Below are 13,658 nucleotides of genomic sequence, written 5' to 3'. Positions count from 1 at the left end.
TTGGTGGTCCGCAGAAAAATGTATTTGCATTTTTAAATATTGCGCTAAATCAGGGGTCCTCAAACTACGGCCCCTGGGCTGGATACGTGCAATGAACGTTTGTGTGGCTGCAGAGAGTCTCCCCCTTTGGGGTCTTTTTGTGTGGGTCGGAGGGGGGCAGAAATTCCGACTTGGGGTCTGCTTCAGCCTCCTGGTGTGGGGCTTTGGGCGAAGGCTGGAGGGAAGCGCCCCTGGTGGTGAAGAGCTGGAGAGCCTCATTCCAGTGGGACTGCATCCTGGCCTGGAACTGGCTGACCATCTCAGCCTGCTGAGCCTCCAGGCGCTGGTACCTGGCTTTGCGCGCCCGCAGGACTTCCCTCTGCTTGGAAAGCCTATGCTCCTAGTCCTCAGTGAGGTGCTTCTGCTGAGCCTCCTTCTCAGCCAGATCCAATTTGAACTGAGCTGTTTTGCCAACTCTTTCTCGTGGTGGTGGCTGCTTAGCTCCAGCAACTGCCTCCTGTTGAGGCCCTAAGGAGCCCGGGCAGGCAGGCAAGGAGTAGCGAGTAGAGGCTGGCAAGGCGCCCCTCAAAATGAGTGACATCCGGTTGGCCACGCCCACCCAGTCACATGACCACCTAGCCACGCCCAGCCAGCCAGTGATTAGGCAGATCATATTAGTGGTCCACGGGATTTAAAATGATGAATTTAGTGGTCTCTGAGGTCCGAAAGGTTGGTGACCCCCTGGTCTATCTGGAGACGCTTCCCATTTCTGTAGCCCCCCCAACTGCCACCTTCCAGAGGGACCCCTTGGACAGTTTTTCATTTGGAGTCCACGCTTCTCCCCCACCGCCCCGACAAAGCCTAGCTTTCCACCTCTGGAGAGCCGCCAAACAAGCTGGACTTCGACTCCCATAATCCCCCTCCCTATGGGTTACAGGAGCAGAAGACCCACAGTTTTGGAGGCCCTGAGCTTAGTGTCGAGATGTTGATGAAGGTCGTTTTGAGATGCTTCATCTCTTCCTTGCCATGGTTTTCGTACCCAGGTCATGCTCCTGATAGACATTGAATTGGCCTACATGAATACCAACCATGAAGACTTCATCGGGTTTGCCAAGTAAGTCAATACCTACTTCTATGAGATGACTCCTGTCTAACACTTTGGTGTTGAAGTTGTTCCTCTTGACAAATCTCACCCAGATGTTAACTCTTATTTTATTATCTGCCTTCTGGGAAAAGTTAAAAACACGGCTTTTCCAGAGGGCTATGGAGGTTCTCAATCATCCAGGTCATGGTTGTCCCAAATGTGCTTTTTCAAAAGGCCACTAGACTTGGTTTTTCCTTGATGAGGTTTTGCTTCTCATCTAAGAAGCTTCTTCCGTTCTCCAGAAGGCCACTGGACTTAGTTTTTCCTTGAAGAGGTTTCGCTTCTCATCCAAGAAGCTTCTTCAGTTCTCCAGAAGGCAACTGGATTTTCTTTTCCCTTGAAAAGGTTTCGCTTCTCATCCAGGGGTGAAATCCAGCAGGTTCTGACAGGTTCTGGAGAACCGGTAGCGGAAATTTTGAGTAGTTTAGAGAAATTCAGAGAACCAGCAAATACTACCTCTGGCTGGCCCGAGAGTGGGGAGGGAATGGAGATTTTGCAGTATCCTTCTCCTGGAGTGGGGTGGGAATGGGGATTTTTTGCAGTATCCTTCCCCTGGAGTGCAATGGGAATGGGGATTTTGTAGTATCCTTCCCCCTGGAGTGGGGTGGGAATGGGGATTTTGCAGTATCCTTCCCCTGGAGTGGGGTGGGAATGGGGATTTTTTACAGTATCCTTCCCCTGGAATGCGATGGGAATGGGGATTTTGCAGTATCCTCCCCCCTGGAGTGGGGTGGGAATGGGGATTTTTGCAGTATCCTTCCCCTGGAGTGCAGTGGGAATGGAGATTTTGCAGTATCTTTCCCCCTGGAGTGGGGTAGGAATGGGGATTTTGCAGAATCCTTCCCCTGGAGTGGGGTGGGAATGGGGATTTTTTACAGTATCCTTCCCCTGGAATGCGATGGGAATGGGGATTTTTGCAGTATCCTCCCCCCTGAAGTGCAATGGGAATGGGGATTTTGCAGTATCTTTCCCCCTGGAGTGGGGTAGGAATGGGGATTTTGCAGAATCCTTCCCCTGGAATGGGGATTTTGCAGTATCCTTCCCCTGAAGTGGGGTGGGAATGGAGATTTTGCAGCATCCTTTCCCTGCCATGCCCACCAAGCCACGCCCGCAGAACCAGTAGTAAAAAAAATTGGATTTCGCCACCGTTCTCATCGAAGAAGCTTCTTCAGTTCTCACCCAAGAAGACTCTTCAGTCAGAACTTCGTAGATGAGAAGTGAAACCTCTGCTAGGAAAAACGAAGTCCAGTTGCCTTCTGAAGAACTGAAGAAGCTTCTTGGATGAGAAGCAAAACATCTTCAAAGAAAAGCAAAGAAAGTCCAGTTGCCTTTCGAAAAAGCATCTTTGGGTTTTCCAGAGGGCATATAAAGTTTTAGGTTTTTAATATATTTTCTTAGCCTCTTGTACCATTCTAGTGGGTTGTGTTTTTTTTTTGTAATTGTGACCCACCGAGATGTGGCAGGAGAACCAACTGGTTAATAAGTAAAACGAATAGGCTGGGGACATGAAAGAATTCTGAATACTGAGGCAGTCTGCAACTTGTGAGGAGCATTTCTCATGAAATGTGCATCCTGCGAAATCACAAAGAGACCACCCTGTCGTGTCCCACTCCTCCTCTGACGGCCGGGTCGGGGAAGTCTGTCTCAAGCGTGGCCACAAAGCCTCTGCAGCTTTGCCAAAGTCCTGTCAGAGTTCTCAGGGCTGGCAGGAATCCAAGGTGTGACTTCAGCAACCAGATGAGACTTTGCCTGACTCAAGGAATGCCAAAAAGCAGATCCTTTATATAGGCCATGGGGTGTGGCTCCGTGACTCAGCACTTATCCAGGCCTACCCCTCCCTTCCTTTTGCTGACGTCGCCTCTCCATTCTCCGGAAGCGGGGATCTGTCCACTTTTCATCTTCCTGCTCAGCTGCCGGCAATTCTAGCTCGTGGCTGGCTTCATGCTCATATGCTATAGGAGGGAGGTTTGTTTGCTCAGTCTGTCCGGGCATGGTGCCAGGGCTGGGGGCTGAAGGTATGCCAGGCCATTCTTCTTCACTATCAGTCTCTGGCTGAGATAGCAGGAGATGGGAGGGGCCCGGCTGCGGAGAGGAGGGCGGGCGAGGCACAACACACCCCTATCCCTCACCAGATTTCCCTGTCACTAACTGATAAAAGGGACGCGGTGGCTTAGAGGCTAAGACACTGAGCGATTGAAAGGTCAGCAGTTCAGCGGTTCGAATCCCTAGTGCTGCGTAATGGGGTGAGCTCCCATGACGTGTCCCAGTTTCTGCCAACCTAGCAGTTCGAAAGCACTTAAAAAAATGCAAGTAGAAAAATAGGGACCGCCTTTGGTGGGAAGGTCACCGCGTTCCGTGCGCCTTTGGCGTTGAGTCATGCCGGCCACATGACCACGGAGACGTCTTCGGACAGCGCTGGCTCTTCGGCTTTGAAATGGAGATGAGCACCACCCCCTAGAGTCGGGAACGACTAGCACATTTGTGCGAGGGGGACTTTTACCTTTACTTAACTGATCTGAACACATTGGGAGGGAGAATTTAATGGCACCAGAAGACACTTCCAGCCTGTTTTGAGACTTTGGAACAAGTGCAGAGAAGAGCAACTAAGATGATTAGGAGATTGGAGACTAAAACATATGAAGAACGGTTACAGGAACTGGGTATGGCCAGTCTAGAGAAAAGAAAGATGAGAAGTGACATGATAGCAATGTTGCAATGTTTGAGAGGCTACCACAAAGAGGAGGGGGTTAACCTATTTTCCGAAGCACCAGGGGGCAGGACAAGAAGCAATGGATGGAAACTGATCAAGCACCCTGGAATTAAGGAGAAACTTCCCAATAGTAAGGACAATTAACCAGCGGAACAGTTTCTTCTGGAAATTGTGGGTCCTTCATCACTGGAGGTTTTTAACAAAGGACCGGACAGCCTCCTGCCTGAAATGGGATAGGGTTTCCTGCTTGAGCTGGGGGTTGGACTAGAACAGGGGTCTCCAACCTTGGCAACCAGAATCTCCAACCTTGGCAACCAGAATCTCCAACCAGAATTCTGGGAGTTGAAGTCCTCCAGGCTTAAAGTTGCCAAGGTTGGAGACCCCTGGACTAGAAGACCGTCAAGGTCCCTTCCAGCTCTATTTCTGATTGCTTGCTTGCTTGAGAACTTAACGTTGCAAAGTTGCAAAGGATTATTGGAATTTAAATTATATAAATGTCTCTTTTGCAGCGCTCAGCAAAGGAGCAGCCAAATGAGTAAGAAGAAAACAGCCGGGAATCAAGTAAGAATCCTTCAAATAATTGAAACTTAGTGTCCTGAATGGATGTCAGGGGTCTTCCCTGTTATTTGGCATGATTTATGGTGGATGCTTTCATTAATGTCCATTGTGGATGTCGGGGGATGATGTGGACTGTGTCATCTACGTAGATAAATTCGGTTTCTATACGTTGGCCATCCATCGGCGCCCGTTTTCACCCCATTTTTCAAGATGGGTAAGTGTCCTGACCCAGGCTTCCTTTATCTTCGTTGACACGCTGCCAAAGACCTAATGGTCAATTAGCTTTGCGAGGCCACACGGAGCACAGAGTCAAAACGGAGCTTCAGAATTTAAACCGACCAGAATGAACAAAGTTGCTTCCTGCAAAGGCTCACGTGCCTTTGCTCCTCCTTTATGGTTTATGGGAGGGGCCAATCATCTCCAAGCCTTACTCCCGAGTCATCCCTTTTGTCTTAATTGTTCTTGCCTTCTGGCAGCTCTGGGCATGTGCGCACTGGGAACAGGCTCCCCCTGTTCCTCTTCCTCGTTGATGTCCGACTCTGGAGGTAACACGGTCGTTGTTCAGTTGGTAAATATGGTCGTTAAGTGAATCTGGCTTCCCATTTGACTTTGCTTGTCAGACGGTCATAAAAGGGGAATCGCAGGAACCCCGGGACACTGAGTCAGATGCCAAGCATCCAAATTTGGATCACCGCAACGGTCGTAAGTGTGAAAAACGGCCACAAGTCCCTTGTTTCACTTGAAACTCTGAATGGTCACTAAATGAGCCGTTGTAAGTCAAGGACTGTCTGTAGTAAGTTGAAACGGGTCACCCAGATAAGGAAGGCCGTCCAGTTTCAACGTCGAGTTTTCTGTCTTTTTCATCAACACGTCTTTTAGAATTAGAATTAGAATAGAATTCTTTATTGGCCAAGTGTGATTGGACACACGAGGAATTTGTCTTTGGTGCATAAGCTCTCAGTGTACATAAAGAAAAATAAAATAATATATATATATCGTCTTAGGAAAGATGTACTCTTAAATCTGCTTTTGCCTTCCTTCTCCGTCAATTTTGGACCCCAGCTCCTAAACTTGTCTTAAGTTGAGTGGAAACGCTGCACCCCCATAATTGTGCCATCCATAATCTCAATTCAGGGGTCCTTCAAGATCAGCCCCTATGCTTAATTTTTCCTCCTTTCTTCTTTTTTCTCCTTTTTAACTTAAGCAAATCTCCTTTTGTGGCATGAGCTTTGTTTTTTTATTTTTAATGTTACGGGCTATTTGGTTTGAGCAAAAACCTCCAGTGATAAATATTTGGGGTGGGTTTGGGGGGGCAGGGGTGTTATCATCTACCTGTCTTTCCAAAGTCAGCATCCTCCAAATGCTTTGAGACTACAGTTCCCATCGTCCTCTACAAGCATGGAGTAAGTCTGAATATTGTGGTGCCCGCATTCAGTGGAATCAAATCGGGAAAGCTATATGTATATGTGTGTATATACATCTATGCATTTATGTGTGTGTCTCTCTCTCTCTATGTATATATACACACACTTTTGGTGTGCGCAGCTTCTTCCTTCCAATTGCTTTTTTTTGGTTGTTGTTTTGTTTTTTGAGTAATAATTTTTCCTTTCTTTGCTCCTGTTGTTTCTGCTGGTGCGGCTCTGTTTTTTCAGGATGAGATCCTGGTGAGTAAGAAGAGGGGGGTGGGAAAATAAAATAGCCACTCGTTGTTTGTGGCCATGTCTGAAAAAATAATAATAATAATAATAATTTTAGAACCTCTGGGAGATGTGCCGACAAGGCAGGGAGGAGAAAGGAGTCAAAATCTGACCCAGGTTTCTCGGGAAAGAGAAATAAGGAAGCAAAAATATTCAAATTGGACAAGGGTCAGGCGGATCAGAGAAACGTGAAGGGAATAGTAAAATTCAAACAATTAAAATTGTTTAAAATTCCACCTTTCCAACATCCCAGAGGTTTCATATTTGCAAAGTCACCCATCCTGATTAGCTTCCAGTTTGGGAAGGCGATTTCGCTTCTTATAATAATAATAATAATAATAATATTTTAATTTGTATACCGCCCTTCTCCCGAAGGACTCAGGGCGGTGAACAGGCAGATAAAATATAAATACACACAGTAATTAAAAACATCCCTTAAAAAACTAATTCAAATGCCCATAACTGCCATAGCCGGTGCTGTGGTTACTACAGCTCTCCCATCGTCTTCCGTCTGGGAGATGCTCCTTTTAAGGAGCAGGACATATAGACGAGCGCTTTTAAATGTATCTGAAACTCAACAGGCAGTTTCCAAGCTGGGGAGAAGCATGGAATACTCAACAAATGGTGGGGGTGAGAAATAGGCAACGGATATCAGTTGACCAGAATTTAGGATGATAGGTATGGAAATCAACACATTTCCAAAAAAACAACAACAATGTCATTTGTGTGCTGGCACCCAACACGGTTGTCTCCTGAGGGCACTGTGCAAAGGATATGTAGGTCAATGGGATGGCCCTGCAGTGACCAGTTGAGTAAATAAAAACCTCTAGTAGTAGCTTGAGATGGGACCTCTTCAGTAGAGTGCCTCCAAACTGATGTTCTGGAGATGCGGTGGATAATTGTCACTCTCTCCAGACCATCTTTTCTGGAGCTCCTGGTGGTCAAAACCCCAACCTTTTGAAGGCCGCCATCTTAGGAACGTGGGGACTTCTTGAATTTAACCCTGTTCCAGGGGTGTGTGGTGGTTGTGGAAAGTGGGGAACCCCAAACTGGTTGTTCTTTAGATAGGTGGAGAACATGACTTTCCAAGGTGCTGAGGTTCATGGTGTGAACACGGTCAAGCTGTGAGGATGCTTGATGGGTTCATACACACACGCAGCACAAACCCAACAGAGGAACTCCGGTTTCGTTTCCCGCGCACTGTCCTTGCTTAGTTGTGAAATGCTTATTAACTCCTTCGTTTCTCATCTCTTCCTTTTCCCTGCTTAATCAATAACCCTGACTATGCAAATACGGCTGCATGCATTGCATAGTTTTGCAAAAAGTTTCCCCTTTTAGACTTGGGGTGAGGTGGGGTGGCGAAGGCCGGGGGTGAGGGTGGGGTGGGGGCAGGAAAAAATGTGATTTCCCTTAAAGCTTTTCCAGATATTTTTTTTCCCCCTCCTTCAAGACTTCACATCACTAATCTCAGATCGTTGGCTTGAGTTGTATGCTCCCCGGAACAGCTTCTCAGCCAATCCTGCCGCTGATCGTGTTTGGTGTGGTGCAGTTGTGTTTGTATTTGTCTGGATCCTTGATCGCAGCATTCATGACTCTGGTGTGTTTCGGTGACCGCAGGTGATCCGTAAGGGTTGGCTCACGATCAACAACATCGGCATCATGAAAGGCGGCTCCAAAGAATACTGGTTCGTCCTGACCGCTGAGAATCTTTCGTGGTACAAAGATGACGAGGTAAGGACCTTGAGTTTATCTTCTCCATTTCCTCCGTCATAAATGAGAAGAAATTCGAAATCCATGGATTCTTGGAATCCATAGTTGTCCATGGAGTCTATCAGATCACACGACCGGTTCTTGCTTAATGATCTAATCCTTTAGAGCAGGGATCCTCCAACCTTGGCAACTTTTAAGATTTGTGGACGTCAACTTCCCAGAATTCCTCAGCCATCACATTTCAAGATGGGTGAACTTCAACTCCGAGTTTTCTTTTTCTTTTTTTTTAAGTTTTAAAAAGTTTTTATTAAATATGAAGAATTCCATTTTTACATAAAGAGTGTGTTGACTGAGTACAATCTGTTTTGAGAAATCATCATCATAAAAATAACAATAATATTCATAACATTAATATTGATCACATAATTGTAATAATATTTATCTGTCCAGTATAATAAGTCTTCTTTGTAAAATTAATCCTTCTCTTATATTTCCATATTTGTAACTTTCTGTTTTTGTTGTCTAGCCATCGATAAAATGAGTCCCATGTTAAAAAATATTCCGTTCCTTTCTTTTCCTGGATTGTAAGCGTTAATCTATCCATTTCTGCACGTTCTAATGTTTTTTTTAATTCCATTTTCCTCTGTCAGGATCTCTTCACTTTTCCATTGTTGCGCAAATTTAATTCTAGCTGCAGTTAGCATGTGTAAAATTAAATATATATTCCCTTTACTGTATTTTCCTGGAGGGATCCCTGACAAAAATATTTCTAGTTTCAAATATGTTGCTTTATCATTTTTTTCCAACAATACGTTGTGACCGAGGCCCAAGTAGTGATTACCAAACACAATTCAGTCCTGAACAAACTTAGTTTATCAAAACAGCGGAGAATTAATTCATTCTCAGGTTTAGTCTAAAACAAATTCTTCGGCCTTATCACCAACCTTTGATGTCATTGGCAACCCACAAAGTTCAAGAGACGCTGACAAGAAGCACTGGAATCAATGTTGCTTTTCTACAAAGAGCCCAATGGCTTGTTGCTGCTCTTTTAAGCCTTATGGGAGTGGCCAATCATTTCCTGGCCTTACTCCCGAGTCATCCTTTTTGCTTCAGCTGTTCTTGCCTTCTGGCAGCTCTTCGCATGCGTGCACTAGGAACAGAATGTTCCTCTGCCTCTCTGCTGTCCGCCTCTGGAGGCTCCAGAGTCCGCGCCTCGCTCCCAGATGGCCCTGGCTCCATCTCTGTCTCCAACGCAGAGTCCTCATCCGAGTCTTCCCCAGACTCCAGGACTGACCCATCGTCCTCCCCAGCCTCCTCACTGTTCGACTTCGCTGCCAGGTCCGCAGGCTGCTGGCGGACCACAACACCATGTATGTATTTTTGTCCAATATTTTTTTTGCCTTTGGGCATGTCCACCCCATATGATAATATTCAATTCCCAGAATTCTGAAAGTTGAAGCCCACAAGTCTCAAATTTGCCAAGTTTGGAAATCTCTCCTTTAGAGATGAGTTGTTTTATAGCCTTTACTCATCTCCAGATGCTCCACAGAAATATACCCAGTCCACTGTCCTACAAACTCTTAACTCAAGTTTAATTTCAAGCTGATTTTCACCATCAAACTGGCTCGGGGAATCTCTTTCAACTTCCTTCTTCTTCCTTCTTTACTCATAGATGACTTGTTTCTGGGAGGGAGGGCTTCTTCCTTTGAGTTATGTCATGAATCATGAGAGTTGGGTTTGATTTCTCTGAGAAGTGACCTATCATTTGCAAGGCGGGTCATCTACCAGTGGAAATAGAGGTCACTAGCGCCAAGAATGTTGGGCGTGGCAGTTGGTAAGTGGCATCTCCTCTCGCTTAATGCCTGGGCAACTCGGAATCTGAGTCAATTTGGCGCACGGTGTTTGGTCAATGTTGTCATTGTCCAAAAAAATTGTGCGCCTGGCTGGTTTAGGGGTAAAAAATAACCACCCGGCTATCCGAGTCCTTCTTGTTCCATCTTCTTCCCTCTCCTTTTCTCCAGGAGAGATTTGTGGAGGTGAGTTCCAGGGTGGTGGAGTGGTTAGAGCAGTGAATTAGGGGGACTCAGGTGGCTTAACAAAGCCTACTCCATACAATTCTTGAGGGGTGAAGGACACAATCCAAAAAGATCTTAACGGATTTGAGCAATGGGCCCTATCCAGCAACATTTATTTATTTATTATTTATTTATTCGCATTTTTATACCACCCTATCTCCCAAGGGACTTAGGGCGGTTTACAGCCTGATAAAAAACATACATATAAATACAGAATAAAACATCAATTAAAAAACTTATTAAATAAGGCCGAATATTTAAAATAGCAATAAAAGTAATAAAAACCCAATTAAAACCAAATTCAAAATTTAAAATTCTAGTCCAGTCCTGCGCAAATAAACAGATGTGTCTTAAGCTCGCGGCGAAAGGTTCGAAGGTCAGGAAGTTGGCGAAGTCCTGGGGGAAGTTCGTTCCAGAGGGTGGGAGCCCCCACAGAAAAGGCCCTTCCCCTGGGTGTCGCCAGTCGGCACTGCCTGGCCGACGGCACCCTGAGGAGTCCTTCCCTGTGAGAGCGCACGGGTCGGTGAGAGGCAATCGGTGGCAGCAGACGGTCCCGTAAGTAACCTGGCCCTATGCCATGGAGCGCTTTGAAGATAGTTACCAAAATCTTGAAGCGCACCCGGAAGGCCACAGGTAGCTCCTGCAGTCTGCGCAGGAGAGGTGTCACATGGGAGCCACGAGGGGCTCCCTCTATCACCCACGCAGCCACATTCTGAACCAACTGGAGCCTCCGGGTGCTCCTCAAGGGGAGCCCCATGTAGAGAGCATTGCAGTAATCCAGACGAGATGTCACGAGAGCATGAACATGAAATTTAATGTTGGAGAAATGCAAGGTTTTTTTTTACACCTGGGTAGGAAAAAAAACCAAAGGTACAAGCACAGAGTAGGTGAAACCTGGCTTGAAAACAGTAACTGTTGAGAGGGATCTTGGAGTCCTAGTGGACGATCCCTTAAACATCAGCCAGACGGTGTGCGGCAGAAGCCAAAAAGGCTAATGCAAACCTGGGTTGTATAAACAGAGGCATAGAATCAAAACCACGTGAAGTATTAGTACCGCTTTATTTAAAGCCTTGAGTAAGGCCGCACCTGGAACGCCGCATCCAGTTTTGGTCACCGCATTACAAAAAAAGAGATTGAGACTTTGGAAAAAGTGCTGTTCTGTCCTCCTTCGCCTCCGTCCGAGCGATGGCTTAATTAGCCAGCACTATCAGCTCTGGCAGCAAAATAGCAAGCATCTGCCAAGTGTCTCTGTTATCTCCCTCGACGCCGATGAGTCACCCAGGAACAAACTTCAGCTCTTAGTTACTCAGTTGATTTGCCTGCTACGAAGAGGCACAGCAGCTCTCGCTGCCTTTATATCCTGTGTGGTGTGGCTCCATGACTCAGCACTTCCTAGGCCTGCCCCACCCCTGCTTCTGTTGTTCCCTCCTCTCCTGCCTACGAAACCTAGGGTCCAGCCAGGCCTGATTGCCATCAGCTGGGTCTGGAGGCGTGGCCTGTGGGGGGAAAAGAGTCAGGGGACGGAGGCCTCGTTATCTCTTCCACCTGGCCTGCCTCTGGCTCCTGGTGCTGAGCCAGGGAAGCCGGTGCTCCCGAGGTAAGTCCTGACGGCTCTTCCCCCTCAACTTTCCAAGTCACTTTCTGGCAGGAGGCCCGGCTTGGGGGGCGCAGACACAACAATTGCAGAGAAGAGCAGCTAAGACGATTAAGGGCCTGGAGACTAACACATATGAAGAACGGTTGCAGGATTTGGGTTTGACCAGTTTAGAGAAAAGGAGGACTAGAGGCGATATGATAGCAGGATTCCAGTATTTGAGGGGCTGCCCCAAAGAAGAGGGGGGTCAACTTATTTTCCAAAGCACCCAGTGGGCAGGACAAGAAACAATGGATGGAAACTAATCAAGGAGAGAAGCAACCTGAAATTAAGGAAAAACTTCCTGATAGCGAGAACAATTAACCAGTGGAACAACTTGCCACTGGAAGTTGTAGGCGCTCCATCACTGGAGGTTTTTAAGAAAAGACTAGGCAGCCATCTGTCTGAAATGGTACAGGGCAAGGATGAAATGCTCCCGGTTCAGACCGGATCACCCGATCCGGTAGCGATGGTGGCGGGTGGTTCGGAGAACCAGTACAAAAATCCCTCTCCCCCTCCATGCCCAGCTGAGCTGCGCGATCATCAGAGGCTTTTTTTTTTTTTACTTTTAAAAGCATTTTTTCTTCGGCTGAAAAAATGCTTTTAAAAGTTAAAAAAAAAGCCTCTGATGATCGTGCGGCTCAGCTGGGATCATCAGAGGCTTTTAAAAACATTTTTTTAAAATACAACCTCTTTGGCCCAAAAAATGCTTTTGAAAGTTAAAAAAAAAAGTTGGCCACGCCCACCCAGTCATATTAACCCCCCCCACACACACACCAAGCCACGCCCACAGAACCGGTAGTAACAAATTTGACATTTCACCCCTGGTACAGGGTCTCCTGCAGGGAGCTGGACTAGAAGACCTCCAAGGTCCCTTCCAGTTCTACCCGGATTGATTGGATGATTGAGATTCTCCATCGTCATCTCCTTTTTTTTTTCTTTTTTTTTTACAGTCGCTTTATGGGAAAAACATCTGTCTGTGCTGTTTTCTATGCATCTGTCTAAAACAAAAACACACAGACAATTTTTGATATTCAGGCTCACCAGGGATTCTGCTAGTTCGGGAGAGAGAAAACATAATACTTCCTTCTCCTTGGCAAACTTCCTAGCTAGCATATCGCTAATAAATCCAGCGGTGTCCCCCCATAAATCAGGGGCCGTGGAGATTTCTTTCGCCTTGGCTGGAGGCAGTTGTAAAAAACGTTTGTCGTCACCATTAAAGTTTTCTTTTCCTGCCAGGAGAGCTTAAAAAAACCATCTTTTAGAGCAGCTAGGCCTGACCTTCGAGCTTGGAGCATTTTTGGCAAACAGCGGCAGAGATGGTAATTAGAAATCAACTCAAAGGATGGCAAAGGGTTTGTGCTTGAAAAGGAAACACTGGAAGAAGATACAGAAGGATCTTGACAGACTTGAACTATGGGCGCTATCTAACAAAATGAAATTCAACAGTGAAAAAAGTAAGGTTCTACATTTAGGGGGGGGAAAATGCACAGGTACCGTATACGTGGTACTTTGTTCAATAGTAGTAACTGTGAGAGGGATCTTGGAGTCTTAGTATGACAACCATTTAACTAGGAGCCAGCTGTGTGCTGCAGCTGCCCAAAAAGCCAACACAGTTCTGGGCTGCATCAACAGAGGGATAGAATCAAGATCACGTGAAGTGTTAATGCCACTTTATAAGGCCTTGGTAAGGCCACACTTGGAATATTGCATCCAGTTTTGGTCGCCATGATGTAAAAAAGATGCTGAGACTCTAGAAAGAGTGCAAAGAAGAGCAACAAAGACGATTAGGGGACTGGAGGCTAAAACATACAAAGAACAGTTGCAGGAATTCGGTATGTCTAGTTTAATGAAAAGAAGGACTAGGAGAGACATGATAGCAGTCCAATATCTCAGGGGCTGCCCCAAAGAAGAGGGAGTCAAACTATTCTCCAAAGCACCTGAGGGCAGGACAAGAAGCAATGGGTGGAAACTAATCAAGGAGAGAAGCAACTTAGAACTAAGGAAAAATTTCCTGACAATTAGAACAATTCATCAATGGAACAACTTACCTGCAGAAGTTGTAAATGCTCCAACACTGGAAATTTTTAAGAAAATGTTGGATAACCATTTGTCTGAAAAGGTGTAGGGTTTCCTGCCTGGGCAGGGGGTT

At 46.2% G+C, this 13,658-nt stretch overlaps 1 protein-coding gene across 8 annotated transcripts in view; it reads left to right on the top strand.

Annotated features, from left to right (window-relative positions):
- DNM1 (dynamin 1) overlaps positions 1–13,658 on the top strand; it is a 134,185-nt gene that overhangs the window by 49,363 nt on the left and 71,164 nt on the right. For all 8 annotated transcript variants that reach the window (XR_009152327.1, XR_009152325.1, XR_009152326.1 and 5 more), the window contains exons 12-14: positions 1,023–1,093; positions 4,343–4,394; positions 7,706–7,819. Coding sequence is in view for 5 of the 8 variants with exons in the window: in XM_058159600.1 (XP_058015583.1) it covers positions 1,023–1,093; positions 4,343–4,394; positions 7,706–7,819 (237 nt within the window). In the remaining 3 variants the exon portion in view is untranslated. The remainder of the gene's footprint in view (positions 1–1,022; positions 1,094–4,342; positions 4,395–7,705; positions 7,820–13,658) is intronic.

The sequence above is a fragment of the Ahaetulla prasina genome, chromosome 16 (genome assembly GCF_028640845.1).
Source record: "Ahaetulla prasina isolate Xishuangbanna chromosome 16, ASM2864084v1, whole genome shotgun sequence".
Lineage (NCBI taxonomy): Eukaryota > Metazoa > Chordata > Lepidosauria > Squamata > Colubridae > Ahaetulla > Ahaetulla prasina.
Note: the sequence above shows the minus strand (reverse complement) of the source record. Positions and strands in the feature narration are given on the sequence as shown.